Source organism: Seriola aureovittata, chromosome 2 (genome assembly GCF_021018895.1).
Source record: "Seriola aureovittata isolate HTS-2021-v1 ecotype China chromosome 2, ASM2101889v1, whole genome shotgun sequence".
NCBI classification, from domain to species: domain Eukaryota; kingdom Metazoa; phylum Chordata; class Actinopteri; order Carangiformes; family Carangidae; genus Seriola; species Seriola aureovittata.
In genome coordinates, this window is record NC_079365.1 from 27,455,500 (window position 1) to 27,472,105 (window position 16,606).

The window sequence follows — 16,606 nt, forward strand, 5'->3', positions numbered from 1 at the left end:
GGACAGAGAGAGACGGTTTAAGAAAAAGAGGGAGAATGAAGTGTTGACTGGAGGAAGTGATGCAGCGAGAGGGAGAGCGGGAAGAACGGTTGTGAAAACATATGAAGTGAACAGACGGGATGAAAAGTGCAGACGAGCAGGAAAAAGGCCGCGAGTGTGAAGAGCGGGTGCGATGGTGACGTTGAAATCCTCAGCCGACGTGTTTCCCTCTGCACCTGAGGTGTTAACGCACATCTCCCATGATGCACTGGGGCTAAAGATGCTAGGAGGAAAGTCATTTGTGGTGTTACTCCAGGTTTATGTAGGGTGGAGATATTTATTTATTCATTAATGTGACTGACTGAGGTGGATCCTGAGATGGTTAAAGGAGCAGCTCAACATTTAGTGGCCTCCTCTTCTTCTCCTTCTGTCTGAGGGTCAGATGTTGATGACCGATGACCGATACCTCTCTGTCTGAATAGTAAATACTAGTGAGGTAGATGTTCAGTTTGTAGAAACGACATGTATGTCAGCAGAACAGTGTCCACAGAGAAACCTCCAGTTATTGTTATTCCAGCCTGGAAGCGTCTTCTGCAGATGGTTCGCCTGGTGTCCGTCTGGTAGTCACAGCATTTAAATCTGTTCCTTTTGTTGTGTTAAATACTTGGAGTGGTTTGTTATTGGTTAAGCTTCATTATAATTCTGGTTTAAGTTCTAGTCTACACTATGAATTCACAGTGAGAATTACTTTTAAAACAAGAATCATTTTGACCATATACATTCAACACATTATCACCACGTAGAATGAATGTGTGTCGTGTTCTGTTGAATGTTCAGTCGAACTTTTTCGAATTTGATCTGACTGTAAACGGTGGCTGCGCTGTGTTTGATTGTGTGGTGTGTGTGTGTGTGTGTGTGTGTGTGTGTGTGTGTGTGTGTGTGTGTGTGTGTCAAAGCGGCGAGGCTGTGCAGGTGGTGCGTTAGGAATCGAGTATGATGCTGAATCTCTGTCAGCTTATATTCAAACAGCAGCAGGCGGTGGTGTTTCTGGGATAAACTTTAATTCATCTTTTCACAAGTACTAACAGACACTACAGAACATTTTTTACTTGGATTCAGCCACAGCAAAGATGTGAAATATGTGTTTATTAGGCTGTAAAATTTACCAGACATGGTGTCAAGTCAACTCGCTGAAAGCCCTGCGGCTCATAACCGCCTTAAAACATAGAATCGTCAGTTTTTCATTTTGTTTTTTAGGGGATGTTCATCAGTGATCTTTAGAGGTGGATTTAGTTTAAAATCACCTGTTTTCTTTTCTGTCCCGCAGCCGACCAGTGAAGAAGACCTCTGCCCCATCTGCTACGCTCACTCCATCTCTGCCATCTTCAAGCCCTGCTCCCACAAGTCCTGCAAGTGAGTCTACACACACACACACACACACACACACACACACACACACACACACACAGGAGCTTTCGTCTTCAACACCACACAGATTTCCCCCCCAGATATCATGAAGAATATGAGGAAAAAGGTTGATGATGAATTCTGTCTCCAGCTCCTCGTTTCTGTTGCTGTGTCAAACCTTTCATCTGTCAGTAATTATCTCACTTCTCGGTAGGGCTCGGTAAATTCCAAGCAGCCGGCTTGATATAATTGGAGATGTCGCCATGATTTGCATTGAGGGAGCTGATAGAACTTTGGTTGCCAAGCAGAATTACTTCAGTTTTATCATTGTTGAGTTTGACAGCATTTTAGAACATCCGGGATTTAATGTTTGAAAAGCATATTTATGTAGGAATATTTATATAGGCCACCTCTCAGGGCCACATATCATATCTCTGATTTACTTGTAGAAATCACACTGAGAGTGAATTTAGGACTAAATATACTCTATACTATTGACGAGCAATATTGACGAGTGTTAGTAAATAAGACAAGGTTGGATTTATTGGGAGACACATTAGAGTCATCCTCTAACCCTGCACCAAGCTAACGCGATGGGGACCAGTCGCTCCATCAAACTCCTGATGAGAGCGAATAAGAGACGATGTGACAATATCTGAGCGTTACTGAAGATAATGTAATTAGTATTTTCCTAAATGTAATCCAATTACTGCACGAATGATGAGATGAATGAAGAAAACAGCAGGTTTGCATGTGTAGGTTTTATGTGTCTAAGCGTAATAATAATGTAGATAATAACTAGTTACAAACGTCTATATTCAAAAATATGTCAAAATTAATTATAGTGATTTTTTCCTTTTATGCTCAGATACTTGAATAATTTAAAAGTTTTTACACATTTTGAATCAGCAACTGAATAATTCATCACATTATGAAATCTCTCTTATCCCTCAGCTCCTCCACAGCAGGTCAGAGGTCAGGGGCAGCTTCAGAAATGTCTGGTGGGGGGGGGGGGAGTTTAGCTTTAAACGCTGAGCTACAGACGCAGATTTCACAGAACTTTCTTAATCCAATACATTAATAATTAATGAATAAAAGTCTTGAAACAAGAAGTGCATGCTTGTACATAATAATTTTTAAACGACTGGCCAGAGCCATAATCAAGTGCATGATGTATGTGGGCAACAAATAAAATGAACAAAATTTGGATGATAATAACAGAATAATTTATTCACTTAAAATTTCAGCACAACTTCTCAACATTTTTATCAACAAATGACCTTGATATTAAAGGTGATTAACTGATAATTGACTAATTATTGATTTCCCTACAGTGTAAACGTCTTTAGTTCTTCTGTTTAAACAAATGGTAAAAAAATTATTTTTAGAAAATTACATTTAGAAAAGTAGATTTATTCTACAGGAAAATGAAATGCGAGTCTGGTCTCTGCAGCACGTGCACACACACACACACACACACACACACACACACACACACACACACACACCGACTGAGTGGCTCAGGCTGCTGCCTTCAGGCTTTGAGTTGACAGCGTTTCATTCATGTGAAGGCCTCATCGATTCAAACAGCCGACACACACACACACACACACGCACAAACTTGCATTACAAACATGCATATAACAGCTCAGAATATATGTGCACATCAACGTCACTGTATATTTGGAAAAAACATACATAGACATGCACACACACACACATACAGATGCGTGTGTGTGTGTGATGGTGTGAGTCAGCTGTTTGGTAACTGCTGATTGCAGCTCCGTGGGCATCCGACCTTGGTCCAGATCATATCTCAATACATATTTCATGTTATCCTGGAGGTGCGCTTGATTTAGTTTAGCTGGCACGCCGGTTCAGCAGGTGTATGGATTATTGTGTTGCTGATTGAGAGCGCTGTCGAGAGGAGGAAACCATACAGACCTGAGCGGAGTCTAATCACCTCCGAGGCCAAACTCAAACTTTTTCCTGTACTGTTAATCCTCCTGTATTTTTTTCTAACTTCCTTCTTCTCAGTAACTTCACCCTCCTGTGGAGCTCCACCCACACAGAGGTTGCCTTGTAGCTCATACTTTAACCTGAAAGTAGTGTGGCAGATGCTGTAACGCTGTAGGTGTTTAAACATGATTCCAGTGTGTAACAGCATGATTGTGTTTTGGGCGTCATGTGTAAATGTAGTTCTTATAGCAAATACTAAATAAATAGATAAACGAATATTATTATTAGTAAAATCTGTACAAAAACAACGAATCGCAGTTTCACAGTTAAAACAAACAAGATGTAACGTGTTCATCGATGATCTTTAGAGCAGCTGGTCAGTGGATTTTGTTTCCCTTGGACAGAGGCAGGCTAACTCTTTCCCCCGGTTTCCAGTCTTTATGCTAAGCTAAGCTAACCAGATGCTGGCTGTAGCTTTGCATTTACTGTACAGACATGGGAGTGGGATCAATCTAAACAGAGAGAGAATAAAGATGATTTCACAGAATGTCAAACTATTCCTTTAAAGCTATAGCATGTGTTAAATTTGAACTGCATTAATTAACAGATGTTTTTGTCTTCTCTTCAGAGCCTGTATCAACCAACATCTGATGAACAACAAGGACTGTTTCTTCTGCAAAGCCACCATCACAGGGGTCGAAGACTACAGCAAGCCCACCACCTCCTAACACACACACACATACACACACGCACACACACACACATACACACCTGACGCACACATAAGCTGTAAAGATCATAAGAGAAAACCTGTGTAAAAGACTGATCCTTCAAACACACGTGAAGCGCTTCATACTCAAACTTCAGACCACATATCAGTGAACCCAAAGATTCCTCACAGAGGTCTGTACTGTGTGTATGTACGAGAATGAGCAGCCATGTTTGGAAATGTACAGATTCACCGTCAACAGCTCAATGTCATCGACGCAACTTCCTCTTTCTGACTTAAAGAAAAGATGAACTGAACGGAGACAGAGGTGGAGACTGAACTGAGTGGGAAGGATTGTTGATAAGAAGCTGATGGAACTGCTCACATGCTGGTGTATGAACATGTATGTGTGGCTGCGAGTGTGTGCTGCACTAGTTGTGTATACTGTGTAGTAAATGTCACAGGTGAAACATTACTGAGTTTTGAAAGTAAAAGCTAAAACAGTGAGTGAACAGACTAAAGCCCTTTTCAGACATGGAGTATTTCCTGTCACGTAAATGTGTAAAACTCTGTAGATTCACGACTAAAAGCCGCACGCGTGCATGATTCTGTTTAATATATCTGAGTCATCGTGGAACTGGAAGCACGTGAACGAGCCTCACTTCACCTCCACGGTCCGACAGAAATGGAAGTAGCAACATCCTTAAAACATCAGTTTGCAAGTCGACACTTGAGCTTGTCCACCGTCAATAAAAAAAAAAAAAAAAAAAACAGCAAAGAAGAAGAAGTGCAGTTTTCTCTTTATAGCATCTCCTCCACCAATTCGTCACGTCTCAGTCGTGATTTCTAACCATCACAAAGATGATCAGTGATTCATTGACAGAGCTCAGGCTTCACAGTTCAGGATCAAATGAAAACATCATTAACAGGGAATAATAAGGAAGGATTAAATCAGTTGTAAACAGTTCAAAAATAAAGTTTACTAATGCACTTCTGATTGAGAGTTTAGTCAAACATCTCTCACTTTATATTTAATCTCGCCCTCGTCAGATCACAGCAGAGCGCTCCAGTGTGTACGCTGGTCTGAGGTCTGTGTGAAGTGTCTTTTACAAACACTCGTTTCTGAGGGAAATGGCATATGCATGGCTTTTGTGTGTACACGTCCTTTATATATGTGGCCCCTGGTGAGTGAGAGGAAGCTTCTAAAACTTATTTCACTGTTGAGGGTTCAATGAGCTCGAGGGACGCTCGTCTCTCCGTCAGCTGTTTGTTCAACATGTTTAATAATTATCTGAAATGGGCTTTAGTTAGAAGTAAAGTTACTGCTGGAAACATTTTCCCTTTATTTGTTTTTTTTTTATTATAAATATGTAGATACAGTATGTTATCCTGCATGTCTTTGCTGAGTAAACTCCACTCAGTTTGCCAGGTCGGGTTTAAATCCACGGCCTTTTTGCTGTGAGGTGTTGTTAACCAGGAAATGTACACTTTTTTTCCCCCAGTGAACTAAGTTTACTTTACAGTTTTAGATTCCAGTCTGAGTTTGCAGTGTGTGCTGTAGTGTTGATACAGTCCTGTCAGGGCCAGCGCGCACACACTTCTGTTATAAGTAAAGGTTATACTGCAGTGAAAATACAGCACACACACACACACACAGATATACTGGGGTGTAAAAAAATAACAAAAAAAAAAGAAATATATCATGATGTAGTTAGATGACAGGACACTGGGAACTCTGTGTTCTCTGTACAACACACACACACACACACACTAAACCGAGGCGGCCACGAAAGTCCCCAATAAAACACAGCACTCGATGGGAGGACAGCAGCGTCCTTGAGTGTGAGAACTAGCTGTCATATTAGCACAACAATTCACCTCTACCTGTCAGTGCAGGTACACCACACACACACACACACACACACACACACACACACACGCACTTACACAAGTTCTTACAGAGGAACAGATGTGCACCATATATCACTTTTACCTCTGTGGAGAAACACTAACACAAAGACACACACGGGCAGGGAACAATGGAAAACTCATACCTCACCCTACCTGTGGATGGATGACTGAACGGCTTCACTGGGGACGGTTGTTTTCCATCTTTTTGTGGTTGTTCTTGCAGTGACAGAGTTGATAACAGCACGGGGTCCGAGGAGTCAGGGGCTCCAGTGGCCGCAGCTTCTGTTGGAAGTGACTGTTAACAACGATTTGTGGACGCAAGGTAACTACAAGAGACAAAGAATGGCATGAAGAGACGTACAATTACCATAAAAACACACACAACAACTCCAGACAGATGCCATGTCGTCTCCTTAAGTGGGTGGGGGGGGGCCTTTGTCTCATAATCCATCTATGACCCCCTACCTACAGGTATGCATATACTTTGGCACCAATGTACTGTAACCATGATCAAATACACACCATCTCTACCATGACCGGTGCAGGGAGTAGGTCTACAGCCATTGTAACTTAAAAAAAACAGACTTTAAATACTTTTAATACTCTGGTTTTCTTCTAAAGGTCTCGGACAAATTTAGTCTTAACGCACAGGTATTCACATTCATGCATTCACGCAGTGTACAGCCACACACCCCTCCAATTACAGAAAAGTCACACATGCAGTCTGTTGATAGATTTCTAGAAAGCTAATGTGGTTTTAGGTGTGACGGACTTGGTTTGTCTTTAAATGAAGAGTTTGATATTTTTGGAAAAAAGGGAAAGAAGAAGAAGGAGTATTTTCTCAAAATGCCAAACTATTCCTTTAAGTAAATGAATGTTGAACCTGCGAGTTACGAAGGACAAAAACTCTACTGTTCCTCTAACCATCGTGTCTAGATAAACCTCAATCCAACCACTGGTGCTGGAGTTTGTAACTATAAAATAACATGTACTGTTGTGTAAATGAGGCATAACTTCACTTATCCAAACCTCAAACTAAACCTGGGTAATTGAACAGATATAAACATGTGACAATGCTGATTTTCTTTTCTAGTTAACCTTCTTTTGTTCCTTGACATCGCCCTTATGATAGCACTGTTGTCATGAATTATTTTAGTCACATACTGTATTGATGTGGAAGTAGCTGATTATCTACTAACTAAAGGGATAATTCACTCTAAAAGAAATCATGTGGCTGTAATTGTTATAGGGTCTTGGTGAATTGATTGTGATCTCTGGGAATGTGTATCTTTATTTCAACCCAAAACCCAAAAATAATTTAACCTCCCCAAAGGGTAATTTTCTAATATGTATGTCGGACAACAAACAATATTTTCATACCATGACTTGGGTTAATTTTTTTCCCTGTAGGTGTCCATTTTATGATTGTTGTAATTATATTGGTTTGTCAATTGAAAAGCTGTTTGAGGGCCGATCAAATGTAGAAAATACAAAGGAAACTGAAAAAGTAAATCTGACTTTGAAATAATAAGTTGATATTGTGAATCAGCAGTTTCAAACCGAAACTCAAATTTTAAATTCCTTCAATGGAAAATAAAAAATCTTAAATGTAAAATTGAAAGATACAATTTAAAAGAAAATAAAAACATATGTCAAGTCAATTCAGTTTTATTTATATAGCGCAGAAGTTATCTTAGGACACTTTTCATATAGAGCAGGTCTAGACCGTTTCATCATTTACAGAGACCAAGTATTCCCCTATGAGCAGCACCTGGTGACAGTGGCAAATAAAAAACCTTTAACGGTTAGAAAAATCTACAAATAAGAATATTTTAGCAAGAAAATATATTATTAAAATTACATTTTTTTTGCATTTCTCTCCCTTATCTTTGCACTTTTCACATTTTTCATGTAGCTTTTCAACCTAAATTTGTCAGTTCATAATCCCATTTATTTTTTCAGTTTCCTTTTTCTTTCTAACATTTATTTATGGTCTGATTATCTTGAGTACTACAATAAGATTTTATTCCTGGTTATAATTAGAGCGAATGTATATGAAATGTTGAATATCTCCAGTTGGAGCATAGCTATATGCACATTTGGACTATACAGTATATCTATTTCATTTTTTATGGAACATTTCACAGATTATGTTTCAATTATTATCTTTGGGAATAAACCGCAATTTCTTTCACGGTTCTGTACAAGTAGTTGTTGTCCAAAACAAGTAGTAATAATGATGAATTTGGCCTCCCGAAGCCCAGCAGAGTGGATTCTCAGTGAGATCATTCTGTTTATCTGACATTACACTGACAAATGAATGATAGCGAATACTCAAAACCTACAGAGAAGAGTTCATGATGTAAAACTCAGAGGTTTTGTTGGAAGGTCTGAACCTAAAGGGCTGTTTGAACCGAATGTTGACGGACATGTAATCAATAGTATGTTTTCAGTCTCTGGGTTTCACTGATGTTTGTGTGTTTGGTTTTCTCACTATGTGAACTGGTAGCGGTACTCATACAGTATTTAAAGCATGTATCTGAGTGAACAGAGTGTTTGTGATGCAGGTTTACAGAGAGCTGCTGCTGCTGAGGGGGTTTTACAGGCTGCACTGAGCAATATTACAGCCACTGTTCATTTGTTGTTTCTGTTTACACATTTACCTTGTTTAGGGGATGAGGGAGGGAGCAGATGATGCCGGGGGTGGACGAACTTATTGCTTTCCATTTCTCCTTTGTGAGTGAGAGTGCACATATATTGATAATGTAACTGCATTAAATTATTTATCCTAAACCAACAACTCTGCTTTGTGTGCTGTTTTGTCTTGGAGGGGGATGAAATCAAATCAAAGACAGATGTTTATTCATCATTCTGTGTTAGTGTTTTTCTTTCAGATTTTGATATACTTTTAGTTCTCTTAATCAAAGTAAATATAGTGTTCAGTAGAACATATTTGAAACTCATTGTTCATGCCAATAAAGACTATTTGATACAGAGACATTGAAGGTTTTCTGAAAGTTGTGTAAGTTTTTACAGATTTAGTTTTTTCCTTGTTAGAGAAAATATTGTTGAAAAGTTGATCCTGTCGAATTGTAAAAACCATCAAAGTGTTGAAGAAAAAAACCTGCAGATGATAACAGCTGTAAACACACAAAGAAGCTAACAACAACAATAACAGAACATAAGAAGGAAACTGCTGTGAAGAGAGCTCTTCTTTTCTTTGTTCAAAACAAAAAGGAATTTCTTGAGTTCAGAAGAGCCTGTGACTTCAAAAGTAAAGGTAAGCTAACCAGCTAAAACAACAACCTCCTGTGAAGTGACGAAGGAGCGCTGCTACAATGTAATAAGGGATAAAATATGACGTTTTTATCCTGTAACTTTTTATGCCTTACTATACTATGACGTTTTACGACTATACTATGACGTTTCTTTGCCTTACTTTACGTTGACGTTTAATTACATTTTTTTGCCTTACTATACTATGACTTTTTTTTGCCTTATTATACGATGTCGTTTTTTTGCCTTATTATACAATGACATTTTTGTGCCTTACTATAATATGATGTTTTTGTTCCTAACTATACGATGATATTTTTTTTGGCCTTACTATACTATGACATTTTTGTGCCTTACTATACTATGACGTTTTTATGCCTTACTTTACGTTGACGTTTAATTAAATTTTTATACCATACTATACTATGACTTTTTTATGCCTTATTATACTCTGATGTTTTTTTGCCTTACTATACTATGATATTTTTTTGCCTTACTATACTATGCATTTAATGACGTTTTGTTTGCCATACTATACTATGACGTTTAATTACATTTTTATGCCTTACTATACTATGACGTTTTTTTGCCATACTATAAAATGACGTTTAATTGCATTTTTTTGCCTTACTATACTATGACATTTTTATGCCTTTTATGCCTTAATATAGTATGATGTATTTTTGATGTTTTATGCCTCGCAATACTATGACGTTTTTTTATGACCTTTTATGGCTTAATATACTGTGATGTTTTTTGACATTTCATGCCATACTACACTATGATGTTTTTTGGCATTTTTCTGCCTAACTATACTATTTCCTTTGATGCGTGACCATACTATGACGTTTTTATGACCTTTTATGCCTTAATATACCATGATGTTTTTTTGACGTTTTATGCCATACTACACTATGATGTTTTTTGGCATTTTTCTGCCTAACTATACTATTTCCTTTGATGCGTGACCATACTATGACGTTTTTATGACCTTTTATGCCTTAATATACTATGATGTTTTTTTGACCTTTTATGCCATACTATACTCTGATGTTTTTATGACGTTTTATGCCATACTATGCTATGACGTTTTTTGGCATTTTTCTGCATGATTATATTATTTCGTCTCATGCTTTGCCATACTATGATGTTTTTATGACCTTTTATGCCTTAATATACTATGATGTTTTTTTGACCTTTTATGCCATACTATACTCTGATGTTTTTATGACGTTTTATGCCATACTATGCTATGACGTTTTTTGACATTTTTCTGCAATACTTTGACGTTTTTTGACATTTTTCTGCATAATTATATTATTTCGTTTCATTCCTTGCCATACTATGATGTTTTTATGACCTTTTATGCCTTAATATACCATGATGTTTTTTTGACGTTTTATGCCATACTACACTATGATGTTTTTTGGCATTTTTCTGCCTAACTATACTATTTCCTTTGATGCCTGACCATACTATGACGTTTTTATGACCTTTTATGCCTTAATATACTAAGATTTTTTTTTTACATTTTATGCCATACTATACTCTGATGTTTTTTTGATGTTTTATGCCATACTATACTATGACGTTTTTTGGCATTTTTCTGCATGATTATATTATTTCGTCTCATGCCTTGCCATACTATGATGTTTTTATGACCTTTTATGTCTTAATATACTATGATGTTTTTTTGACGTTTTATGCCATACTTTACTTTGACATTTTGCCTTACTATACTATCTCCTGTGATGCCTGACCATACTATGATGTATTTATGACCTTTTATGACATGCCTTACTGCCATAACACTTCTTTTAAATGTCTTCTTGTTGATTTATTATTTTATCTCATTTTAAAATGAATGTTCTTAGATCAATGCTTTTAACAATGTTTTATGTTCATTTTATGTATTTTCTTTTCATGTGAAAATATTAGTGCAGGTCATTCCTTTGTTGTAAAGCACTTTGTGCGACATTTCGTGTATGAAAGGTGCTATACAAATAAAGTTTATCATTACTATACTATGACTTCTCTGTGCTTTACTATACTATGACTTTTTCTATGCCTTAATAAACGAAGACTCTTTTATTCCTTACTGTATAATGTCTCTTTTAAGCCTTATCATACTGTGAGGTTTTTTGATATTTTTGAGCCTTACTATATTATGACGTTTTTTGGCATTTTTCTGCCTAACTATACTATTTCCTTTGATGCCTGACCATACTATGACGTTTTTAAGACCTTTTATGCCTTAATATGATAAGATTTTTTTTTGACATTTTATGCCATACTATACTATGACGTTTTTTGGCATTTTTCTGCACTGCTTTACTTTGTCGTTTTTTTGGCATTTTTATGCCTAATTATATTATTTAATCTCATGCTTTGCCATACTATGACGTTTTTATGACATTTTTATGCCATACTTTACTTTGACGTTTTTTGGCATTTTTCTGCCTCACTATACTATCTCCTTTAATGCCTGACCATACAATGACGTTTTTATGACCTTTCATGCCTTAATATACAATGATGTGTTTTTGATATTTTATGACACACTATACTATGACGTTTTTTGGCATTTTTATGCCTAATTATATTATTTTGTCTCATGCTTTGCCATACTAAGACGTTTTTATGACCTTTCATGCCTTAATATACTATGATGTTTTTTGGACGTTTTATGCCATACTATACTATGACGTTTTTTGGCATTTTTATGCCTAATTATATTATTTTGTCTCATGCTTTGCCATACTATGACGTTTTTATGACCTTTTATGCCTTAATATACTATGACGTTTTTTTTGGCATTTTATGGCATACTATACTATGACGTTTTTTGGCATTTTTCTGCACTGCTTTACTTTGTCGTTTTTTGGCATTTTTCTGCCTTACTATACTATCTCCTTTGATGCCTGACCATACTATGACGTTTTTATGACCTTTTATGCCTTAATATACTAAGATTTTTTTTTGACATTTTATGCCATACTATACTATGACGTTTTTTGGCATTTTTCTGCACTGCTTTACTTTGTCGTTTTTTGGCATTTTTCTGCCTTACTATACTATCTCCTTTGATGCCTGACCATACTATGATGTTTTTATGACCTTTTATGACTTAATATAGTATGATGTTTTTTTTTTGCCATTTTATGCCATACTAAACCATGACGTTTTTTGGCTTTTTTTTGGCATACTTTGACGTTTTTTAGAATTTTGTGCCTTTTTATACTATCTCCTGTGATGCCTGACCATAATATGACGTTTTTATGACCTTTTATGGCTTAATATACTGTGATGTTTTTTGACATTTAATGCCACAATATACTATGACGTTTTTTGGCATTTTTCTGCCTTACTATACTATTTCCTTTGTTGCCTGACCATACTATGACGTTTTTATGACCTTTTATGCCTTAATATACTATGATGTTTTTTTGGCATTTTATGGCATACTATACTATGACGTTTTTTGGCATTTCTCTGCCTTACTATACTATTTCCTTTGATGCCTGACCATACTATGACGTTTTTATGACCTTTTATGCCTTAATATACTAAGATTTTTTTTTGACATTTTATGCCATACTATACTATGACGTTTTTTGGCATTTTTCTGCACTGCTTTACTTTGTCGTTTTTTTGGCATTTTTCTGCCTTACTATACTATCTCCTTTGATGCCTGACCATACTATGATGTTTTTATGACCTTTTATGACTTAATATAGTATGATGTTTTTTTTTGCCATTTTATGCCATACTATACTATGAAGTTTTTTGGCATTTTTTTGGCATACTTTGACGTTTTTTAGAATTTTGTGCCTTTTTATACTATCTCCTGTGATGCCTGACCATAATATGACGTTTTTATGACCTTTTATGGCTTAATATACTGTGATGTTTTTTGACATTTAATGCCACAATATACTATGACGTTTTTTGGCATTTTTCTGCCTTACTATACTATTTCCTTTGTTGCCTGACCATACTATGACGTTTTTATGACCTTTTATGCCTTAATATACTATGATGTTTTTTTTTGGCATTTTATGGCATACTATACTATGACGTTTTTTGGCATTTCTCTGCCTTACTATACTATTTCCTTTGATGCCTGACCATACTATGACGTTTTTATGACCTTTTATGCCTTAATATACTAAGATTTTTTTTTGACATTTTATGCCATTTTTTTTTGCATTTTTCTGCATTACTTTACTTTGTCGTTTTTTTGGCATTTTTCTGCCTTACTATACTATCTCTTTTGATGCCTGACCATACTATGACGATTTTATGACCTTTCATGCCTTAATATATACTATGAGTTTTTTTTTACATTTCATGCCATACTATATTATGACGTTTTTGGCATTTTTCTGCCTTACTATACTATTTCCTTTGATGCCTGACCATACTATGACGTTTTTATGACCTTTTATGCCTTAATATAATAAGATTTTTTTGGGGGCATTTTATGCCATACTACACTAAGATTTTTTTGGGGGCATTTTATGCCATACTATACTGTGACGTTTTTTGGCATTTTTCTGCATTACTTTACTTTGTCGTTTTTTTGGCATTTTTCTGCCTAACTATACTATCTCTTTTGATGCCTGACCATACAATGACGTTTTTATGACCTTTCATGCCTTAATATACAATGATGTGTTTTTGATATTTTATGACACACTATACTATGACGTTTTTTGGCATTTTTATGCCTAATTATATTATTTTGTCTCATGCTTTGCCATACTATGACGTTTTTATGACCTTTTATACCTTAATATACTATGATGTTTTTTTGACATTTTATGCCATACAATACTATGACGTTTTTTGGCATTTTTCTGCCATACTTTCGTTTGACGTTTTTTGGCATTTTTATGCCTAATTATATTATTTAATCTCATGCTTTGCCATACTATGACGTTTTTATGACCTTTTATGCCTTAATATACTATGATTTTTTTTTGACATTTTATGGCATACTATACTATGAAGTTTTTTGGCATTTTTCTGCCATAATTTACTTTGACTTTTTTTTGCATTTTTATGCCTAATTATATTATTTTGTCTCATGCTTTGCCATACTATGGCGTTTTTATGACCTTTTATACCTTAATATACTATGACGTTTTTTGGCATTTTTCTGCCATACTTTACTTTGACGTTTTTTGGCATTTTTCTGCCATACTTTCGTTTGACGTTTTTTGGCATTTTTATGCCTAATATATTATTTAATCTCATGCTTTGCCATACTATGACGTTTTTATGACCTTTTATGCCTTAATATACTATGATGTTTTTTTGACATTTTATGCCACACTATACTATGACGTTTTTTGGCATTTTTCTGCCATACTTTCGTTTGACGTTTTTTGGCATTTTTATGCCTAATTATATTATTTAATCTCATGCTTTGCCATACTATGACGTTTTTATGACCTTTTATGCCTTAATATACTATGATTTTTTTTTGACATTTTATGGCATACTATACTATGAAGTTTTTTGGCATTTTTCTGCCATAATTTACTTTGACTTTTTTTTGCATTTTTATGCCTAATTATATTATTTTGTCTCATGCTTTGCCATACTATGGCGTTTTTATGACATTTTATGCCATAATATACTATGACGTTTTTTGACATTTTTCTGACTCACTATACTATCTCCTTTGATGCCTGACCATACAATGATGATTTTATGACCTTTTATGCCTTAATATTCTATGATGTTTTTTTTACATTTTATGCCGTACTATACTATGACGTTTTTTGGCATTTTTCTACCGTACTATACTATTTGCATTGATGCCTGACCATACTATGACGTTTTTATGACCTTTTATGCCTTAATATACAATGATGTTTTTTTTGCCATTTTATGGCACACTATACTATGATGTTTTTTGGCATTTTTATGACTAATTATATTATTTCGTCTCATGCTTTGCCATACTATGATATTTTTATGACCTTTTATACCTTAATATACTATGACGTTTTTTGGCATTTTTCTGCCATACTTTACTTTGACGTTTTTTGGCATTTTTCTGCCATACTTTCGTTTGACGTTTTTTGGCATTTTTATGCCTAATATATTATTTAATCTCATGCTTCGCCATACTATGACGTTTTTATGACCTTTTATGCCTTAATATACAATGATGTTTTTTTGACATTTTATGCCACACTATACTATGACGTTTTTTGGCATTTTTCTGCCATACTTTCGTTTGACGTTTTTTGGCATTTTTATGCCTAATTATATTATTTAATCTCATGCTTTGCCATACTATGACGTTTTTATGACCTTTTATGCCTTAATATACTATTATGTTTTTTTGGCATTTTATGGCATACTATACTATGACGTTTTTATGAATTTTGTGCCTTACTATACTATCTCCTGTTTATGTCTGACCATACTATGACGTTTTTATGACCTTTTATGCTTTAATATACTATGAAGTTTTTTTTGACGTTTTATGCCATACTATACTACAACGTTTTTTGGCATTTTTCTGCATTACTTTACTTTGACGGTTTTTGGCATTTTTCTGCCTTACTATATTATCTCCTTTGATGCCTGACCATACTTGGACGATTTTATGACCTTTTATGCCTTAATATGTTATGATGTTTTTTGGACGTTTTATGCCATACTATACTACGACTTTTTTTGGCATTTTTATGCCTAATTATATTATTTTGTCTCATGCTTTGGCATTCTATGACATTTTTATGACCTTTTATGCCTTAATATACTATGATGTTTTTTTGACATTTTATGCAATACTATACTATGACGTTTTTTGGCATTTTTCTGCCATACTTTCCTTTGACTTTTTTTTGCATTTTTATGCCTAATTATATTATTTTGTCTCATGCTTTGGCATACTATGACATTTTTATGACCTTTTATGCCTTAATATACTATGATGTTTTTTTGACATTTTATGCCATAATATACTATGACGTTTTTTGACATTTTTCTGACTCACTATACTATCTCCTTTGATGCCTGACCATACAATGATGATTTTATGACCTTTTATGCCTTAATATACTATGATGTTTTTTTGACGTTTTATGCCATACTATACTATGACGTTTAATGACGGTTTTTTTTGCCATACTATACTATGACGTTTTTTTGCCATACAATAAAATGACATTGAATGACATTTTTTTGCCATACTATACTATGACGTTTAATGGCGTTTTTTTTGCCATACTATACTATCACGTTTAATGACGTATTTTTTGTCTTACTATACTATGACGTTTTTCTGCCTTACTATACTATGATGTTTAATGACATTTTTATGCCTTACTATACTATGACGTT

At 35.1% G+C, this 16,606-nt stretch overlaps 1 protein-coding gene across 2 annotated transcripts in view; it reads left to right on the top strand.

Moving 5' to 3' along the window:
• LOC130176231 (E3 ubiquitin-protein ligase RNF123) overlaps positions 1-8,765 on the top strand; it is a 122,142-nt gene extending 113,377 nt beyond the window's left edge. For both annotated transcript variants that reach the window (XM_056387191.1, XM_056387185.1), the window contains exons 39-40: positions 1,307-1,392; positions 3,974-8,765. In XM_056387191.1, coding sequence (XP_056243166.1) covers positions 1,307-1,392; positions 3,974-4,073 — 186 coding nt within the window. In that variant the 3' untranslated portion in view covers positions 4,074-8,765. The remainder of the gene's footprint in view (positions 1-1,306; positions 1,393-3,973) is intronic.
• The last annotated feature ends 7,841 nt before the right edge of the window (positions 8,766-16,606 follow it).